The sequence below is a fragment of the Pinus tabuliformis genome, chromosome 5_2, assembly GCF_031772625.1.
Source record: "Pinus tabuliformis cultivar Carrire ecotype Pingquan chromosome 5_2, CPIR1, whole genome shotgun sequence".
NCBI classification, from domain to species: domain Eukaryota; kingdom Viridiplantae; phylum Streptophyta; class Pinopsida; order Pinales; family Pinaceae; genus Pinus; species Pinus tabuliformis.
Window position 1 is genome coordinate 420,957,757 of NC_142306.1, and position 18,020 is coordinate 420,975,776.

At 33.0% G+C, this 18,020-nt stretch overlaps 1 protein-coding gene across 1 annotated transcript in view; it reads right to left on the reverse strand.

Annotated features, from left to right (window-relative positions):
• Positions 1–13,324, reverse strand: part of LOC149159366 (putative LRR receptor-like serine/threonine-protein kinase At1g67720) — a 45,470-nt gene extending 32,146 nt beyond the window's left edge. Inside the window, exons 1-10 of the mRNA XM_089434273.1 lie at positions 13,228–13,324; positions 12,519–13,065; positions 11,598–12,082; positions 11,175–11,301; positions 11,012–11,083; positions 9,339–9,407; positions 9,154–9,225; positions 8,799–8,870; positions 8,644–8,715; positions 8,191–8,479 (exon numbers count right to left, since the gene is read on the reverse strand). Coding sequence (XP_089290399.1) covers positions 8,191–8,479; positions 8,644–8,715; positions 8,799–8,870; positions 9,154–9,225; positions 9,339–9,407; positions 11,012–11,083; positions 11,175–11,301; positions 11,598–12,082; positions 12,519–13,065; positions 13,228–13,324 — 1,902 coding nt within the window. The remainder of the gene's footprint in view (positions 1–8,190; positions 8,480–8,643; positions 8,716–8,798; positions 8,871–9,153; positions 9,226–9,338; positions 9,408–11,011; positions 11,084–11,174; positions 11,302–11,597; positions 12,083–12,518; positions 13,066–13,227) is intronic.
• Positions 13,325–18,020: the final 4,696 nt, after the last annotated feature.

The window sequence follows — 18,020 nt, forward strand, 5'->3', positions numbered from 1 at the left end:
TGAGGAGGAGGTCTTATATTTAATGGCATTGAATAATAGACTTGATTAAGTCTGTCAAAAAATTGTTGTATTGTTTCATTTGACTGTCTTTTTAACTGATTATATTCTTCTATGATCACAAAAATATTGACTTTGGCTATCCATCTATCAAGGAAAAATTTGACAAACTGTTGGAAATTTGAGATGCTTGCAATAGGTAAATTCTTGAACCAACTCTTTACTTCACTTTGCAAAGAAAGAGCAAAAAGGCTGATAATAACATCATCTTCATCAATTTCAAATAAGTCCTGATAATTCTCAAAACCTTGAATATGTTTTTGGGTAGTGATACCATTCTCTCCATCAAACCTAGGGAGATACTTGTAATAATTGTTAAGGAAAGCATGGAGTGTAGGAGGTAAGATGAGTGGCTTATATCTATCAGGAAATTTATAAGGTACAGGAATATGTACAGGGATTGTATGATTAGTCTTGATTGTTTGATGCTCCTCAATTGGAAAATGATTTTCATAAGAGTTAAAAGAATGCTGCTCAAATGTGTAATGAGACTTTATATCTACAATTTTCAAAGGAAAATAATAAAAAATTAATCTAAAATCTTCTCTAAAATACAATATACATTGAAAAACAATATTGATGAGAAAGAACATAATGTCTTGGATAACAATCCAAGTTAAAAGCCTGATCTTTTCATATTGTTCTTTCAGGTTCATTCCTCCAATAGAGTCTTGATTGTGAAATTGATTTGGAGTCACCAAGTGGATGATTTTAACCTTTGTGTGTCTAATCACTGTCCACCATCATAGATCATATTTAAACCTGCAAAATATTTCTAAAGAAAATGTTATTCTTCTCCAGTATGGTCGCCAGTATGTTATCACTTAGTATTTTTTCAAGGTTAAAGAAAGAAATCACAGAGGTAACCACAAACCAACTTTGGAGCATAGGCTCTAGCCAACCTATACTCAAAGAGAGGGCTCTCTCTGTATGATTTAACTTTGTTTGCTGGGATTTCAGGCTAGTTATGAATGTTCAGGGGGGTTTTTGATTTGTATTTGAGATTGGGTGGTGGGATCCTTAAAGCAGATGGATAGGATGATGTCTTTAGACCATTGGGCTATGGAGTCAACAAAAAGGTAGCAGAATTGGAATTAATTCACTCAAGGGAATGTTCAAAGGGCAAGATAGTGGAGTAGAGTGCAGGTCTTTGGGCCAAAGGGGTGAAATAGTCTTAACCAGGGTGAGAGAAATTAAGAATTCTCAGACCGAGATTAAAATAAGGAACAAAGGGTAATCAGAAAAAAAGGGCAATTAAGAATCCTTTGCTATATATTATAAAGAAACAACCTAAACTAAGGAGCAATTAAGAATTCCTTAACTTAGATATTAGTAGAAAACATTTATATTCCTAACTGTCAAAACATAGTATAATTAAAAAAATTCTGAGATATTGTTCTAGTTATAGCATTCAGATTCAGAAATACATTAAAGATTGTGGAAAAACTTTAAGAAAGATAACAACAACATGAGAAAATACTTATCTGCACTTCGTTTCACACATGAATCCTGTGAAATATCTTGTCTTTATTCATCAGTCCAGCTTGCTGGCCCAGTCAGTGATATAATAGCTTTACAGTCTTTTGATCAAGAAGTCTATAGAAATTTCTAATAATCCACCCAAAATACTTCAATTGAAGAAGTATTTATACAAATTCTAAACTGAAATATCTTGAAAAAATATCAAGATTGGTTTTACAAATATCTCAAACTGTTTTACATTAATAGAACTTAAATAAAGGACACTCAAAACTAATGAATCTATTTGGCACTATATTTATGGATTGAGGGTGACAAAGAAGAGAAAGTCAAATTTGATAGCAACTCTTAATTGATGATGAGGCTTCCAAGTCACTAACTGCCTCCTTCCTCTGTGCATTCTGCCCCAGAAATTTTGCAAACTTAGGGTCCAGTGGTACCTTTGTATGTCTCAATCCGAGATAGATATGTAAAAAGTGAAAGAGTTTATTGTATATAAGTATGTCATTGAAATAAACCTCTTTCAGTTTCCCAAACTTCAGCTCCAGATGTTCACAATATTCTCTCCAAAAAGATGTCAAAAACAAGACTTTGCACAGTCCGAAAAAGAGGCTCTGAAGATATGCATTTATCTCCTTTTTTGTAATACATGTGTAAATAGTGATATAGGTCTTTGTATATTGGCCTTTTAGGAACACAAACCTCCTCTAGTTTCTCAAAATTCATCTTGGATTGGCCACAATAGTTTCTGCAAAATTATAACTTAAATAAGAAATTTATGGAAAATGTACCATTTCTGCTCTGTTTTTTCATCTATCTTCACTTTGATTTTTCAATCTGATACACTTTTATTGATACTCTTTCATCTCATACACTTTTACTTTGATGACTTGTCAATATCCTTTAATGTGTTTTTACTTTTACTGTACATTTTAATATTTTACTGTGTATTTCAACAGTAAATTATTTAGTTTTTTATATGTATCAGCATAACGTAATGGATATTGATCAAATTATTGTATGTTTAATCTGTTTGTCTTTTGATTGTATGCTCTCTTTGGTTCCTTTGTTTTAACAGTCAATGTCTTTGTGTGAATGATTTCTTTCTCTGTTATGTGTATAACTGTTTTCTTCTTCTGAATAAAGGTTTTTTAATAGATTTCCTTCCGATTCTTGGAGTAAACAAGCTTTGTGACTAGTATCAAAACTATTTATCCAAGGTTTGGTATTCTGCTAATTACCTATAAAATACAACAATCATTAAAAAAACATAGGTTGGCAGGAAAGGCAATTGATGGCTTTATTGCACAGGGATGTTTGGGGAAGGGGTTGTGGCAATGTTTTGAGAGTAATCAGAGGTTGAATTGTGTTGCAAAGGTTCAAGGTGGCGCTAGAAGGGTTTGATAGGTTTTTACTGTGAAAAGGGGCAAAAGGAATGAAAATGAGGGTTTTCAGGGTTTTAACGAACAACTTTTTTAAATTTGGTGTGAGATTAGCTAAGTGAACATTGATGGTCTTGTCTTATGCGGGGAGGCAGTTTTCCAAGCCATTGCACCACTTTTGTGGCGAAGGTGGTATTGAGGAGGGGTCACCCGATCTATCTCCGCGCCTAACACATAGCATTTGGGGTTTGGGGGAAAACCGCTTTATCGGGCATGTAACGTTCGGCCATCGGGCGTGGCTGATATGGTTGTGCGTCGTTTGATTTGGGCGCAGATGATTGGACAGTAGTTGGGTGGCAGACTATCACGGAGGAAATGGACGGATGTTTATGGAGGGCCCAGGGATTTAATTACGGCTGATTGTGATTATTGCAGGGTTAATCATGGGGTTAGGGTATCAGACGGGTTTTAATGAAGGGTTGACTTAACTCGGCGAAGAATTGATGGGTTAAGTGGGTTTCATCAGGGGGAATAGAATAAAACTATAGTTTATAGTTAAACTACGGGTGGGGATAATACATAGAGATTTATTTATATAGGATAAACAGGGGATTATGGGAGCTATATAATTAAATTAGAAATTAATATGAAATGAAATGAGCGGAGATGAAATAGTATTAAGTGTAATATAATATTTGTACATTTCCTTAACATACACTTAACTTAGGATAAAATCTTTTGTGGGTTTTCAAATATGATGGGATTTAACATGGTATTTCTCACTTTTCATAGGCTAATGGAGTTTAACTTTAGGAAAAAGAGTTTTATTAGAGAAATGAAGGGGGATGACTTTCATGAAGGGGATTCTAACACTTGATGTCCATAAGTCATTAAGCCGAGGGGTTCGGTCTAACCAAAAGTCAGAGAAATGCTTTGAGCCTCTTTGACTTGAAGGATTAAAAGTACTAGAACATGCTTGTGGATAGGAAATTAATAAGAATAGGGGAAAAAATGACTGAGGGGAGTTAATTAAATTAACTTTTAAATCTTTGCTTTTGCCTTCATAATTGATCATACATATTAGCACATGTGTCTAAGCATGATGAATGTGTTTTGATCCAATCAACTTTATACTTCAACAACCTTTTTTCTATTTACCCATTACCTACCCTAATTTTATTCTTCTTTATACTTATTTGGGTGCATTTAGACTAGCAAACCCTTATCATCCATTTTTCTTTTGAAAAGTAATCTATCTAATTCTAACCTTATATCATCCAAGGGCTCAGATTAAACTGATGAGCTCCTTTTATTTTCTCTACTTATCTAATGATCTGCCAATATTAAATTGTTTGGTCATATTTTATTCTCTAACTATAAACATAAAATTCAAATAATGAGATAACCATCAAAGAAAGAGGGTTCCAATAGGTTAAAACCCAATGACCCTAACTGCCAAACACCTAGTAAGTAAACCAAATCTCCTTTGATGTAGTCCCTCACAATGTAACCACAACCCCTGTTGATTAACCACCTAGTTAGTTTGTGACCACTTTGGACTATCTAAATTCCTCATTGGAGACAAAATTATCCATGTGACCAAGACTTACTAAGAAGTCAATCATTTATGACTTTGCCATTATGTCAAAACCCTAAGAAACCAGTTAGAATCACCTTTAGAAACTTGACTCCAAACACCATTGAAACCCTCTTTCAAGCCCTAGTATGCCTCCATGCCCTCAAAACTTTGTTTGTTACGAGCTAAGAAATTCAACAGGGAGCACAACAAGGAAGTTGATAGGATTTCTAAGGAAGGCCTTCAACTTAATCGATGGCTATGGTCCATTAAAGTCCTAAATGATGAACACTTTAATAATTCTCGGTTACAGTCACATGTTTTTTTTGGAGTTGTTTGTTTTCATAAAACGTATCCATCATTTTTCTGGACTATTGTAGACCCCCCTTTTTCAACTAAAAAAGTGCGCAACTCTGGTTCTACTTGGGATTGGACCACGTGACTTGTGGGAACCAAACCTCCACACATAATCATTGGACCACAGCCTCAAGACTCTCCTCGGTCAAATGATGTACATATGATTATTTTGGTGAACAATTTGATTTCTTAAACCACTAAATGGATATGAGAAGAGCCTATAGAGTACACAATTGAATGTGTATATTGAAAATGTAATTTTGTTTAACTTATAAATGAAATTTATGTTTTTCCAAAGAAAAATGAACAATAATTTTTTTTTTATAATTATAAAGAATTAACATATGCATTATATATTGTATGTAAAATAACATATGGCTTTTAGGAAATTTCAAAATTCATAATCATATATAAATAAAAAATAAAATTTTGAAAGCTAATTCATTTTATCTTTTTACATCATATTCAAATTCACTGTAAGAATATCTTGAATCATTCCTCCAAATTCACAAATTGTTATTTTTTTATGCCTACATTATTATTAACATTCCATAAAAGATCATCATTAAATTGTAACCATCTTCTTATTATTGTTAAATTATTATATATACACCTTTATAAATTAAAACATCATTAAATTATAACCATATTATTATTATTATTAAATTATTATATATACACCCTTTAAATTAGAAAATCAATAAATTATAACCATTTTATTATTATTAAATTATTATATATACATCTTTGTAAATTATCTTTATTGAAAAATAATATATATTACAAATTTGTTTTAATTCTTAAACTTAAACTATTTTAAACCATATACATATACAATTATTGAGTTGAAATTTTCCCCTAAGTGATAAATATTAATCAAAATATTGTAAAAATATCAAACTCTTTAAAATGAAAATCGAGAACCAATCCTTAACCAGCTCCATAAAATCATAAATCTTATCTCAAGTCTTGAAGGCTACGTTCGCTTCTCACGCTGCTGATTTATATATTATACTAATTGGGCTTTCAAGAAACTAACATAATTTGTTGAGAACGTCCGCCTTTCATCTTCGCAATCAAGAGGAAGCTGCGAATTTGAAAGTGCGAATCCTATTGACAAATAAAATGCATGACCATGGGGCTAACAGTATACTCAATAATCTTACTTCGTAGATTCACGGGAGTCTAAAATTGCATAACAACAATTAGATCTTTTAAAATTGTTTTCGAGAGTCGAGAATCATTTTATGATCTAGTATGATCTCCAGTTATCAAAGTTGAAATTTTGTTTATATAATTAAGTAGGTCAGTTATCAAAGTTAAAATTTTATTTATGTAAGTCCCAAAAAAAATATCTTTACAAAATGTTTAAAAGATGTGATTCATAAAACAAATTACACTTAAAGAAATTAGATCCCTCTGAACTCATATTAAATCCATATTTAAAATAAATCTATACTAATGTACAAACATATCTTTTTTTATTCAGAGGGGAAATCCCCTTTGAAGAAGCTATATATATTACATCATGATACAATTTATTTACAACGAGATATTCCAAGCATATGTTGCATCAACAGCAACCCAGCAAGTACAATAGCTGCACAGCAGCGCGAACATGTATAGCGAGTCGAACCCGAGTAGAGAAACTAATAGCAGTCCCACGCTGGATAACGACTGCATACCTATGTACAAACATATCTACCTTATCTAAACAATACACTGTTATTGAACTACATTTGGAGTCAAATTCTTGGCAATTCTCCATTGCATCCGGATCGAATTTATGAAAGTACATTAGAAATAGTGTTGCAATTCCCTTCAATTTGGAGAGCCTCCCTCAGCTCTGCAACTACCTCACTAACGCTCGGCCTATAAAACGGTTCAGCCTTAACACATCTCATGGCTACTTTGGCAACACGAGTGACTGATTTTATGTCGTAATTTCCACACAACCTTTCGTCTATAATTTCTTCTATTTTGCCAGGAATTGCATCCATCTCCACAAAAGGTGTAGCCTGTAAATAGCCTCGTATTATTATGCTAGTTTTTATGCGCTACAAAACCTTTTTACTACCATTAAAAGAGTAATGATTCGATTCCTTACCCATCGAATGATGTTTAGTTTATCTAAAGAGAGTTTTGCATCAATAGGTTGTCTACCACATATGATCTCCAGCAAAACCACTCCAAAACTATACACATCACTCTTCTCGGTCAACCTTTCAGTGCTAAAATACCTGTGAACAACACAATCCAAATAATTTCTTAGCCAAAGAAATACCCCCAAAAAGGAACAATCCAAATAATTTCTTAGCCAAAGAAATACCCCCAAAAAAGTAACTATATGAAATAGTAAAAATGTGTGATATACTCTGGGTCAAGGTATCCTGCGGTGCCTTTCACCATAGTGGTAACATAAGAAGCCTCCCCAGCAGTCCATATCCTTGAAATACCAAAGTCACCAAGTTTTCCTTTCAAATTGCTGTCTAGAAGGATGTTCGCTGATTTTATATCCCTGTGAATAATTTTTGGGGTACAAACTGTGTGCAGGTATTCCAGTCCTTCAAAAACATGGCGGGTGGATTACATAAGAAAATTGATCATACATTATTTTCCTTTGAAAAACAAGGGAGAAGTCTAAACGCAAAATCTAAAAATATAATGTCCATGAAAACCAAGGGAGGAAAATCAAAAAACTACCCTGTGCTGCATCTAAAGCTATTTTGACCCTTGTTTTCCAACTTAGTTCCGAACCTGCATTAGGACCTGATAAATGAAAATATGAAGTGAATGAGAATCCGTCATCTTCGCTATTCTATCACCCATTCAAGAAAACATTTATATGAGAATATATTTACCATAAAGGCGGTCTCTTAAGGACCCTCCAGACATGTGCTCGTAGATAATCATAAGTTCTTGGGATTCATTGCAATACCCAAGTAAAGACACCAAGTTTTCGTGCTGGACTCTCGAAAGAACATCAATCTGTTTATCAAATGAAAATAAAGTCATGAATTTTACTATATATGGTTTTCTGTAAATATGGCTAAAAACAATATAAAAATGAAGTTAGAAGTTGAACTGGTTATGGTTAAAAACCCTATATGTGATTGAAGATAGAAATTGAAGTATAAGACTATATACAAATAGAAGCATATTACATGGTTTAAGAATTCTCAGAATTACCTCGTTCAGGAACTGTTTAACTCCTTGTGTGGAGAACAAGGTGAGAACTTTGACGGCTATATCCGTTCCTTCCGGCAATTTACCAAAGAACACAGTTCCGAAGCCCCCTTTGCCGATATTTCCACTAAATTTTCCTGTGGCAGCCGTCACCTGATCCAGAGTGAAGGCATAGGCCTTTGCTGAATTTGGGCCCATAATCGTTGGGTCAATCCATTCGTTGGGGGCAGAGTGCACAATCATTTCTACCCCATTGCTTTCAGTTGTGACACACTCTTTCTTCTTGAGATACAGAGCAGTACCCACTATTAACGATAGAACGATGATTAGAACTCCGCTGAGTGTTATTCCGAGGATTAGGTGTCTCATCAATTTTTTATTGGGATTCTGTGGTGTATGTCTTATTAGATCAGGAATAGATAGAAAAGTGTTTCCAGAGTATCTGGTACACATCAAAGAAATAATTTTTCAGCAAAATTAATTTTAGAATTTCAACTGTATTAAAACATTAATAATAATTGTATGTTGCATTGCTAATATAAAAAAATCAAAATCAAAATACATTTTAACTAAAAATAAAAATAAATAAAATAAATATGTGATTACTTGAGTTTCAATGAATGTTTGTGCAGAAGTTGAGGAGCAATTTCACCACTAAAATTGTTATTCTCTATAAACCTGTAACAATCATTCACATAAACATTAAAAAGCAACATGAAATGTACAATTTGCATAAGGAGAAAAAGGGTAAAGGCACTTACAACTCTTTAAGGTTTTCAAGTTCACACAACCAGTTTGGAACACTACCATTTAGGAGATTGTTTTGTAAATGTCTGCAGTACCAATAAAACGATTGATAACCAATCTTTTGTGGTCGAAGGGAGCAACAATGTCAGAAATTTGTGTTGAGAGAAACTTACAATTTTTCTAACATCGTTAAATTTGATAAGTCTGGCAAAGGTCCCATTAGATGATTATGGTCAAGTACCCTGGTTATTTGGATACCAATGGATCATTGTCAATATCTCTTTTTAAAAAAATTACAAATTATAATTAATGCGTCGTATATATATATATATATATAAAACAAACAAAATAGAAAAAAGGAGGACTTACAACTCTTTAAGGTTTTGAAGTTCAGATAGCCAATCTGGAACACTGCCATTCAGGTTGTTGTTTCCTAGGTGTCTGCATTATGCAGAAAATGATTGTTAAGTGATCTTTTGCGAAAATTCACAGGGGAAGTCTAAACAATCGCCAATATTAAAAATATCAAAAAATTATGTTGAGCAGAAACTTACAGTCTCTGCAACATCGTTAAATTGGAGAAGTCTGGCAGAGATCCCGTGAAATGATTATTATCAAGTACCCTGGTTGGTTATTACAATATCAATGGATCATAGCCAATACTATTTTAAGAATATTTTAAGAATATTTACAGTATAACTATATTTATAAATAGAAAAAAACACAATATAAAAGGCTGTCCCTTCTTAACCAGCTTCATTATATTTATATTTAGAGTAAATTATTTGAATCCAGTTTAATTTAAAATTTATTTATTGTTATTATAATTTTTAGATTATTGCTAATAAGAATGGGTGTTTGTAAGTGATTTAGACCATTTAAATGTTTTGATGTTAGTTTTTTAATCCACACTTTAATGTGATAAAATATTGATATATTTTATCCCCATCCAACCACATAGAAAAAACTTAAATTTATATTAATTTTTAACATATTTAATTTCAAATTTATATTAATTTATATAATTTTTATTAATTTTTAATATATTTAATTTTAAAAACTAAAATTTTTTTATAGTTTTAATATATTTAATTTTAAAAACTAAAAAATTTATAGTATTTTTTCTTCTGAAGTTCTTGAATATTATAACAATAAGTTATTTTAATTCAAGTATATTTTTAAGTTTTATTGAGTTTTTATTATTCAGAATATTTATAATAAACAAGTTTTCATTTATATATATTCAAAAGAATTTTAATTATAAACATGTATATTTAAGTTATAAGCATGTTTATATTATAAGTAAAATTTAACTAATATATATAGTTATAAATATATATAAAATTTAACTAAAATATATATTTTTAATTTTTAATTAGTTCTTATTTAATTAAATATGGTACTTATAATATATAATTTATATATATATTGAGATAAGTACATATTTAAATTAATTATATATATATACATAAGTTTTTGATTAGTTCTTATAATAAATAACTTTATATATAAGTTTAATTAAAAGATTTTTATAAATATATTTAGTTAGTTACATATTTAAATTGATAAATCTAATAAAAAAATTAATTAATTAATAATAATCATTTATCCTTAATTTTTAGTTATGTCAATTGTAGTTGAAGCTCAGTTAAAGGTAGTAGTTTTTCTTGGTCAAAAGTAGTTGTTTTTCTAGCCATTTGAAAAGTCGTTTCTCTATTTAACTTGCTACCATGATCTCATCTTGTCTTCAGGATGAACCACACTTGTTGGTTCGAAACGTCGACAAATGAATTTTGATGTGATTAAAGATGAAAACTTGTCTCAAAAACTCATGTTCTTAGCAAAAATTTGGGATTAAGTAAGAAAAATGAAAATACCACCCAAAATAATTTTAAAAATAATTAAATAATTATTTTTTTATATTTAATATTTAATTATTTTATAATTAAAAATTATTTATAATATATCATTTCATAAAATTATTCATATTAAAAAAAATTGTCAAATTATCAAAATTATTTTTTTTTTATTTAAAAAACTAAATATTTCAATATTATAAATTTTAAATATTTCTAAAATAATTAATATAAATTAATTTATTTAAAAAAAATTAAACAATTAATATAAATGTTTTTTAATTAAAAAAATACATGAATACAAATTTAGAAATTTATAAGTAAATTGTACACAAGAAGAAGAAAAAGAAAATAGTCGCACATATACTCACATGTTAACTAAAGCAGTCAATTGTCCAATTTGCTCAGGTATCAGTCCTGTCATATTCCTCTTAGACAAATTGCTGACAACAAAAGGATTTTCATGAAACATCACAGTTTTACAATTCCGTATAAATGCAATGAATGGTAAACAACACAAAGGCTTAAACTTACATTTCAGAAATTCTTATTGCAGAAGAGTCGTGATTACACGCAATCCCATCCCACTCGATCAAAAAGCAAGGATCAGAAATCCATGCGCTCATATCAAACATCTCTTTCATGGCGACGAGAGCTTCAACTGTAGTTTAGGAACCATCTGGTCAGATATTCAATTATTATACTTCACAATAACCATATAAAAATGCAATCAATGTACGCCCACAGGAATCTATGGAAAATGTGCATATAACTCATATACTATTTTTATCATTTAAAGAATATGATTATGAAAGTTAATGCAGATTTGAGGAATATTTGTGAATTCGCTCAGTCAATTTTTTATTCCTAAAGTTTAACAAATTAAAAACCTTAAACAAATAAAAACCTTGAATAAATAGTTAATTTGGAATATTAGAAGTTCAGTGAGGCCCTTACCATCTTGGAGATATGTTGCCGGTTGAGTGTCAAACAAGGTGTAGTACTCCAAAGCGTTGATTATAGGAGGTAGGGTGTAGTTACTTGCCATCACGAAGGCGAATTGGAAGTCATCTGTTTGATTGGTTAGGATTCTGAGCTCCAGAGCCGAAAAATTTCGTGGGAGAGTAATGGTGTCAGACCCTTTTTCACCATTTATCATGACGTAAAATGATCTGGATTCAGACTTATCTAGCATCTGGATCTCCGCAAAATACAAAACCAGTAATGATTTATTCCCTCCTTCGTCGAATGGTCCCAGAGAGAATTGAGCCGGTTCTGAGTTGTTTAAAACCCACGCAGTTTGCATGACAACAGGTGGAGGAAGGTCTTTGGTATTGTTGATTAATGTGGAGTCAGAACTTACAAGCTCTCCAATGTCTAAGCTTGAGACATTTAAAGGTACAAATGGTGTCCAGATGCGGTCGAAGGTGTCCTGAGGATACCTTCATGATTCACCAAACAAAGCGATTAAGTTCAATCATTAAAAAAGAATCAACTAGCCACACTTCATCAAAATTTACTCTTGCATATAGACGGTCTTTTCAGTAGATGGTATCAATGGTATAAAGATATATTTTTCCGTATAAATTTATTGCTATGAAATAATAATAATGATTTTTAATTTCAGATTTTTGTAATATATATTGATTTTGATAATGTTTTAGGATTAATCACATCATATATTGTTGGTAGACGTTTTGAATTATCTAATATAATTCATTTTTCCCCAAACCATATTAGATGATTTCCAAAAATAGACCAACTACTTATGATACCATTAATCAGAAAAACATTATCAATAACAATGATTATCAACTCAACACCACTCGGTAGGTAGATAACTATGAGGGGTAAATATATGAAGTTCAAAATGTTCACCTGATTATCGAATTTTCACTTCCACCAACATCAGTTCTCCGAATGGTTTTCAATATCGTTCCTGGCTGAGGTTGTCCATACATGCCATTTTGGAGCTTCCTCAATTCAATAGCAGAGATAAAAGGATCATCAGACTCCAAGGTTCTGATCAAGCAAATGTACAGCACTTTGCCAGAACTAGTCAATATTCTTTCAACATGTATCGCTTCTGCATATATGTTTGTTATGTTTCTCATATACAACGTACCCTTTGTCTCCAAAGAGAAAGCGAAGTTTGGCATTTTTTGGAATCGACTGAAATTTCCAACAGAAAACCATAATCTTACAAGGTAAGGCACATGAGGATCCACAGGCAAGCTATAGCAAGACTTATTGAGAGGCCTTGGAAAGAAACGTAGACTAGTCAAATAAGAGCCATAGAATTCTTCAGTGGCATTCCCCATGTCCGCTGCTTGACCGACCTCTATGTAATCAGCATCACCGACCCATGTTATATTGTTAACGTCGGTATGATTTCTTTTAGTTCCGCAGTCAATACTTAGAAACCCTGCAATACATCCAGTATTAATTAGTAAAACAAGATCTTGTGAACCAATTATATAGAAAAATAAATAAACATTGAGCTCTATAGTACATTTTATTCAATTGAGATTCTAAGATGTAGATGAAACATAAACACTCTGTTTCTTCCTATAGAATTTTGAATGACCTGGTTGAGCAGTGATTGTAATTGCCGCCACGAAACAGAGGAGGATGCATAGTGATGCTCTCCAACCGCCCCATTTTCCATAGCTAATTTCGTCCATCGTTCCTGAAAACGCTTCTGATTTGGAGGAGGAGGATCTCCGCTAGACTGCAAAGTATTGCCGGGTTTCATATTTTAAGATTTCTCTTTTAATGGTGAGACGGATAGGTTAGTGTAAGGGAAACGCCTGTGGGGGAATTTCGGGGAAGGTGCTCACATGGTTCCGAGTCCCCAACTAAGTCATCGCTGGAATATTTGAGGCGTCCCTTCCCTGATGTTTTCCTACAGAATAGAGAAATGTTATACGCTTCCAAACTCTAAAAGTTTTTATTTCGAGACTGCAGTGTTCAAAAACAAATATGTCCTTGGCTTCCCAGAAAGGGCCCTACCTCCGCCTCTTAATTCCATGCGAGAGGGCCTGGAGTTGAGTTGAGAGTCCTCGATGACGTGTTAAAAATGTAAGAGACTACTGACTTATTTGAGAGTTGTCGATGACGCGTTGAAAATGCAAGAGACTACCGAGTACCGACTGATTTGAGAGTCGTTGATGGCGTGCTAGATGGGTCATTCAATTTATTATATTTGGGTTGATCTTAGATGGGTCATTCAATTTATTATATTTGGGTTAATGGCGTGTTAGAGGGGTCATTCAATTTATTATGTTTGGGTTGAGAGGTCCTCTATCGCTAAGTTGAGTAGGGTGGATGGGTGAGGTTAAAAGGTGAAATATTTTTTAAATTTAATTTTTTAGATAAAAGAAAGTATAATATATAAGTGATGGAGACTTTCACAATTAATTATATTATTAAATATTTCAGGAATTGCATTGTGTAATATGGTTGATCCTTTCATCATTACCGACCTGAGAGAATCTTGTCAAAACCTTGTCACTGAACGACTGCTGGAGAGCTTTTTATAGAAAAAAATATTGAATTATGTGTAATTTGGCATAACCGTCAATTTTGAATTGAATATATTAAATAATATATTTGACCAGTTATACTTTACTGATAAAATAATATCTGACCAACTAATTAATAAAATAATATTTGACCAACCAAAAAAATGATTAGAATGAGATATGTTACCAAAATTAAGAGGCTAATAAAATCATAAAATAATAAAATACAATAACAATAAGATCTTAATTATTAAAATATTAATTAAGACTTTAATTATTAAAATATTAATTAAGACTTTAATTATTAAAATATGAATTAGATGGTTGATTTTTTTGAAAAGAATTGAATCTTAAACTAGTCGAGAAATTAACTTTATGAGATTAAGAATTAGTTGATGATAATAAATGCAGAAGACAGAAGTTTAGACAAACACACGGGAGCTCAAAGGTGCAGATCACCAGGAGCTCCCACCGGCAAATGCATTCGCTTCGGTATTATTCATTAATCATCAGGAATTAAATAGATACATAGGCAAAAACAGATTCCTAATTAATAGGAACAGAATGTCAAATAAAGAGCAAATCATAACTATGTAACCTATTCTCCATTAATTTCTAACATCCCCCCTTAATGGAGAAAGGGATTTTTAAACACACCTAAAGTGTCCCTAAACAAATCAAACTTCAGTCTTCCTAGTGGCTTAGTGAATATGTCAGCCATATTATCACAAGAATTACAATAGTCTACAGAAATCTCTTTGGACTGCACTTTCTCCCTAACAAAATGAAATTGAGTGTCTATGTGCTTAGTGTTTTTATGAAACACAGGATTGTAAGCCAGTTTGATGGAACTTTGATTGTCACAATTGATGATCGTAGCTTCTGTCTGTTCTTCCCCTGCATCTTGGAGAAGTCTACGCAACCAAACTGCCTCACATGTCGCTGCACACATAGCTTGATATTCAGCTTCTGCCGAGGATAAAGCAACAGTATGCTGCTTCTTGCTGCACCAAGAGATGACCCCAGAACCAATGTTGAAGGCGTAACCTGTAATTGATCTTCTGTCATCTAGATTTCCCGCCCAATCAGAGTCTGTATAACCTGTCAACTTGACATCAAATGAGTCAGAATACAAAATACCAAAATCTGATGTTCCTTGCAGATACCTTAATACTCCTTTCGCTGCACTCCAGTGACTGTCATGAGGTTGAGTCATAAACTGACTCAAAACACTTGCTGCATAGGCCATGTCAGGTCTTGTTGTAGTCAAATAAATAAGACTACCAACTAACTGTCTGTACAATGTTGCATCTGCATATTTCGAACCATCATCCATATGAAGTTTGCTATTCTGCTGTAAAGGTATGCATGAAGGCTTACACTCATCCATCTTAAACCTGGATAACAGACTCTTTGCATACTTACCCTGGGACAAGAAAGTTTGACTTGAATCTCTCCAAACTTCTAGACCCAAACAGTATTGCATTTCTCCAAGGTCCTTCATCTCAAATTTCTGTGATAATTGCTGCTTGATTTCTTCAATGAGATTATCTGCACTTCTTGTTATTATCAAATCATCTACATACAAAGAAATCACCACTATATGCCCTTCATTATTAAACGTGGTATATAAATTGGGATCATTTTTGCTCCTTTCATAACCATTCATGAAGAAAAAAGAATCAATTTTTTCATACCAGGATCTAGGTGCCTGCTTTAAACCATATAAAGCTTTCTTTAATCTACACACTAAATGTTCTTCTCCCTTCTTAACAAATCCTTCAGGCTGTACTAAGTATACTTCTTCTTTTAAATCACCGTTTAAGAAAGCAGACTTAACATCTAATTGATGTATTTTCCAATGATGTTTAGTGGCTAAAGCAATGATCATTCTGATGGTGTTTAATTTTGCAACAGGGGCAAATGTCTCTTCAAAATCAATACCTTCTATCTGGGAATATCCCTTTGCCACCAACCTTGCTTTATGTTTATCAATAGACCCGTCTGCTCTAAATTTCAACTTAAATAACCATTTGCAACCTATAGGTTGTTTATCATCAGGAAGTTTTACTAGATCCCACGTATTGTTCTTAATGATGGATTCATATTCCTCATTCATTGCTTTCTTCCATTCAAGACTTTTACTAGCTTCATAAAAGTTAGAAGGTTCTGCAATGTTTAACATACCAGTCATAAGCGCATAATCCCTATATCGAGTTGGTAACTGTCTTGGCCTGTTTGATCTTCTGAGTGGTGGGGGTTCAATTATTCTGCTTATTTCTTCCCTTTGTGGACTGAACTCCACATTATCCTGCTGCTGCTGTACCTGTTGCTGTTCCTGCTTCTGTTCCTGCTGCTGACTGACTCCTGTTTCAGTATCCTCTTCTGAGAGTAAGGGCACATGCCATTCTTCATTGTTTTGGACAGGATTTTCATCGTCAATCTGTTCATGGAATAATACATCTCTACTGACAAACACCTTGTGAGTAGCAGGGTCAAACAATTTATAAGCCTTATACTCACTGCAGTATCCAATGAACGTGCATTTAATGGCCTTTGAATCTAACTTCTTCCTATTCTCTTTAGGAACATGTGCAAAAGCTTTACAGCCAAATACTCTAAGATGACTTACTGCAGGCTTGAAGCCAAACAATGCTTCAAAAGGAGTTTTATACTCAAGACTTTTAGTAGGACTCCTATTCTTTAAATACACTGCAGTATTAACAGCTTCTGCCCAAAAACCATTGGTTAGATTCTTACCTTTCAACATACTGCGAGCACACTCCACCAGTGTTTTGTTTTTCCTCTCAGCAACTCCATTCTGCTGAGGAGTGTAAGATGTTGTGAATTGTTGTTGTATCCCATGCTTGTTGCAATATTTGGTGAAGACTTCTTTCTTGAATTCCCCCCCTTGATCTGATCGAAGAATCCTGATGAATTTTCCTGTTTGCTTCTCAATCATGTTTCTGAATTGCTTGAAATATTCAAAAGCATGACTCTTCTGTTTAAGAAAATACACCCATGTGAATCTTGTACATTCATCAACACAGATTAAAAAATAATAGGCCCCCCCTAACGACCTCGTCTGCATCGGGCCACATAAGTCAGTGTGTACAAGTTCAAGTATATCCCTCTGTTTTCTATCTTTAATGGCAGGAAATTCATCTCTATGTTGTTTACCGAACGCACATGCCTCACAATCAATATGCAACTTTTTCAAAACAGGAAGACCCTCTACCATACCATTGTTTTGCAGCAAAAAGAGATCACCAAAGTTAATATGCCCAAGTCGCTGATGCCATAAATTTTCAGCAGACTTATTTGACGCCATCAAGGCTTGCTGAGGCGTACTTTTCACATCCAACTTGTAGAGTCCTCCTATGCGAATACCTGTAGCAATGGGCTTCATCTGATCCAACAAATCTTTAATAATGCAATAAGATTTAAAAAATTCTACCTTGAGGTCCTGGTGTGTAATCTTGGACACAGAAATCAGGTTCTTCTTAATGCCAGGAACATACCACACATCAGATATATTCCTGATCTTACCATCAGGCAAAGTAACAAGGACATCTCCATGTCCCTTGATCTCGTACCCACTATTATCTCCAAGATAGACTTTTACTCCAGTGTTGGATTCTTTAAAATTTCTGAACCATTGCTTTTTACCTGACATATGCGAGGAGGCTCCAGAATCCACGAACCAAATATCTAATTCATCCTCCTCAGTAGCAGTGTCAGCCTCGGCCATAAATAGTCTAACATCCAGATTCTGATCTGGGTCTGTATCTGCATCTGCCATCTGAGAATTCATCTTGGAAAAAAACAGGCTACCCGGCAACTTAAAAAACGAACA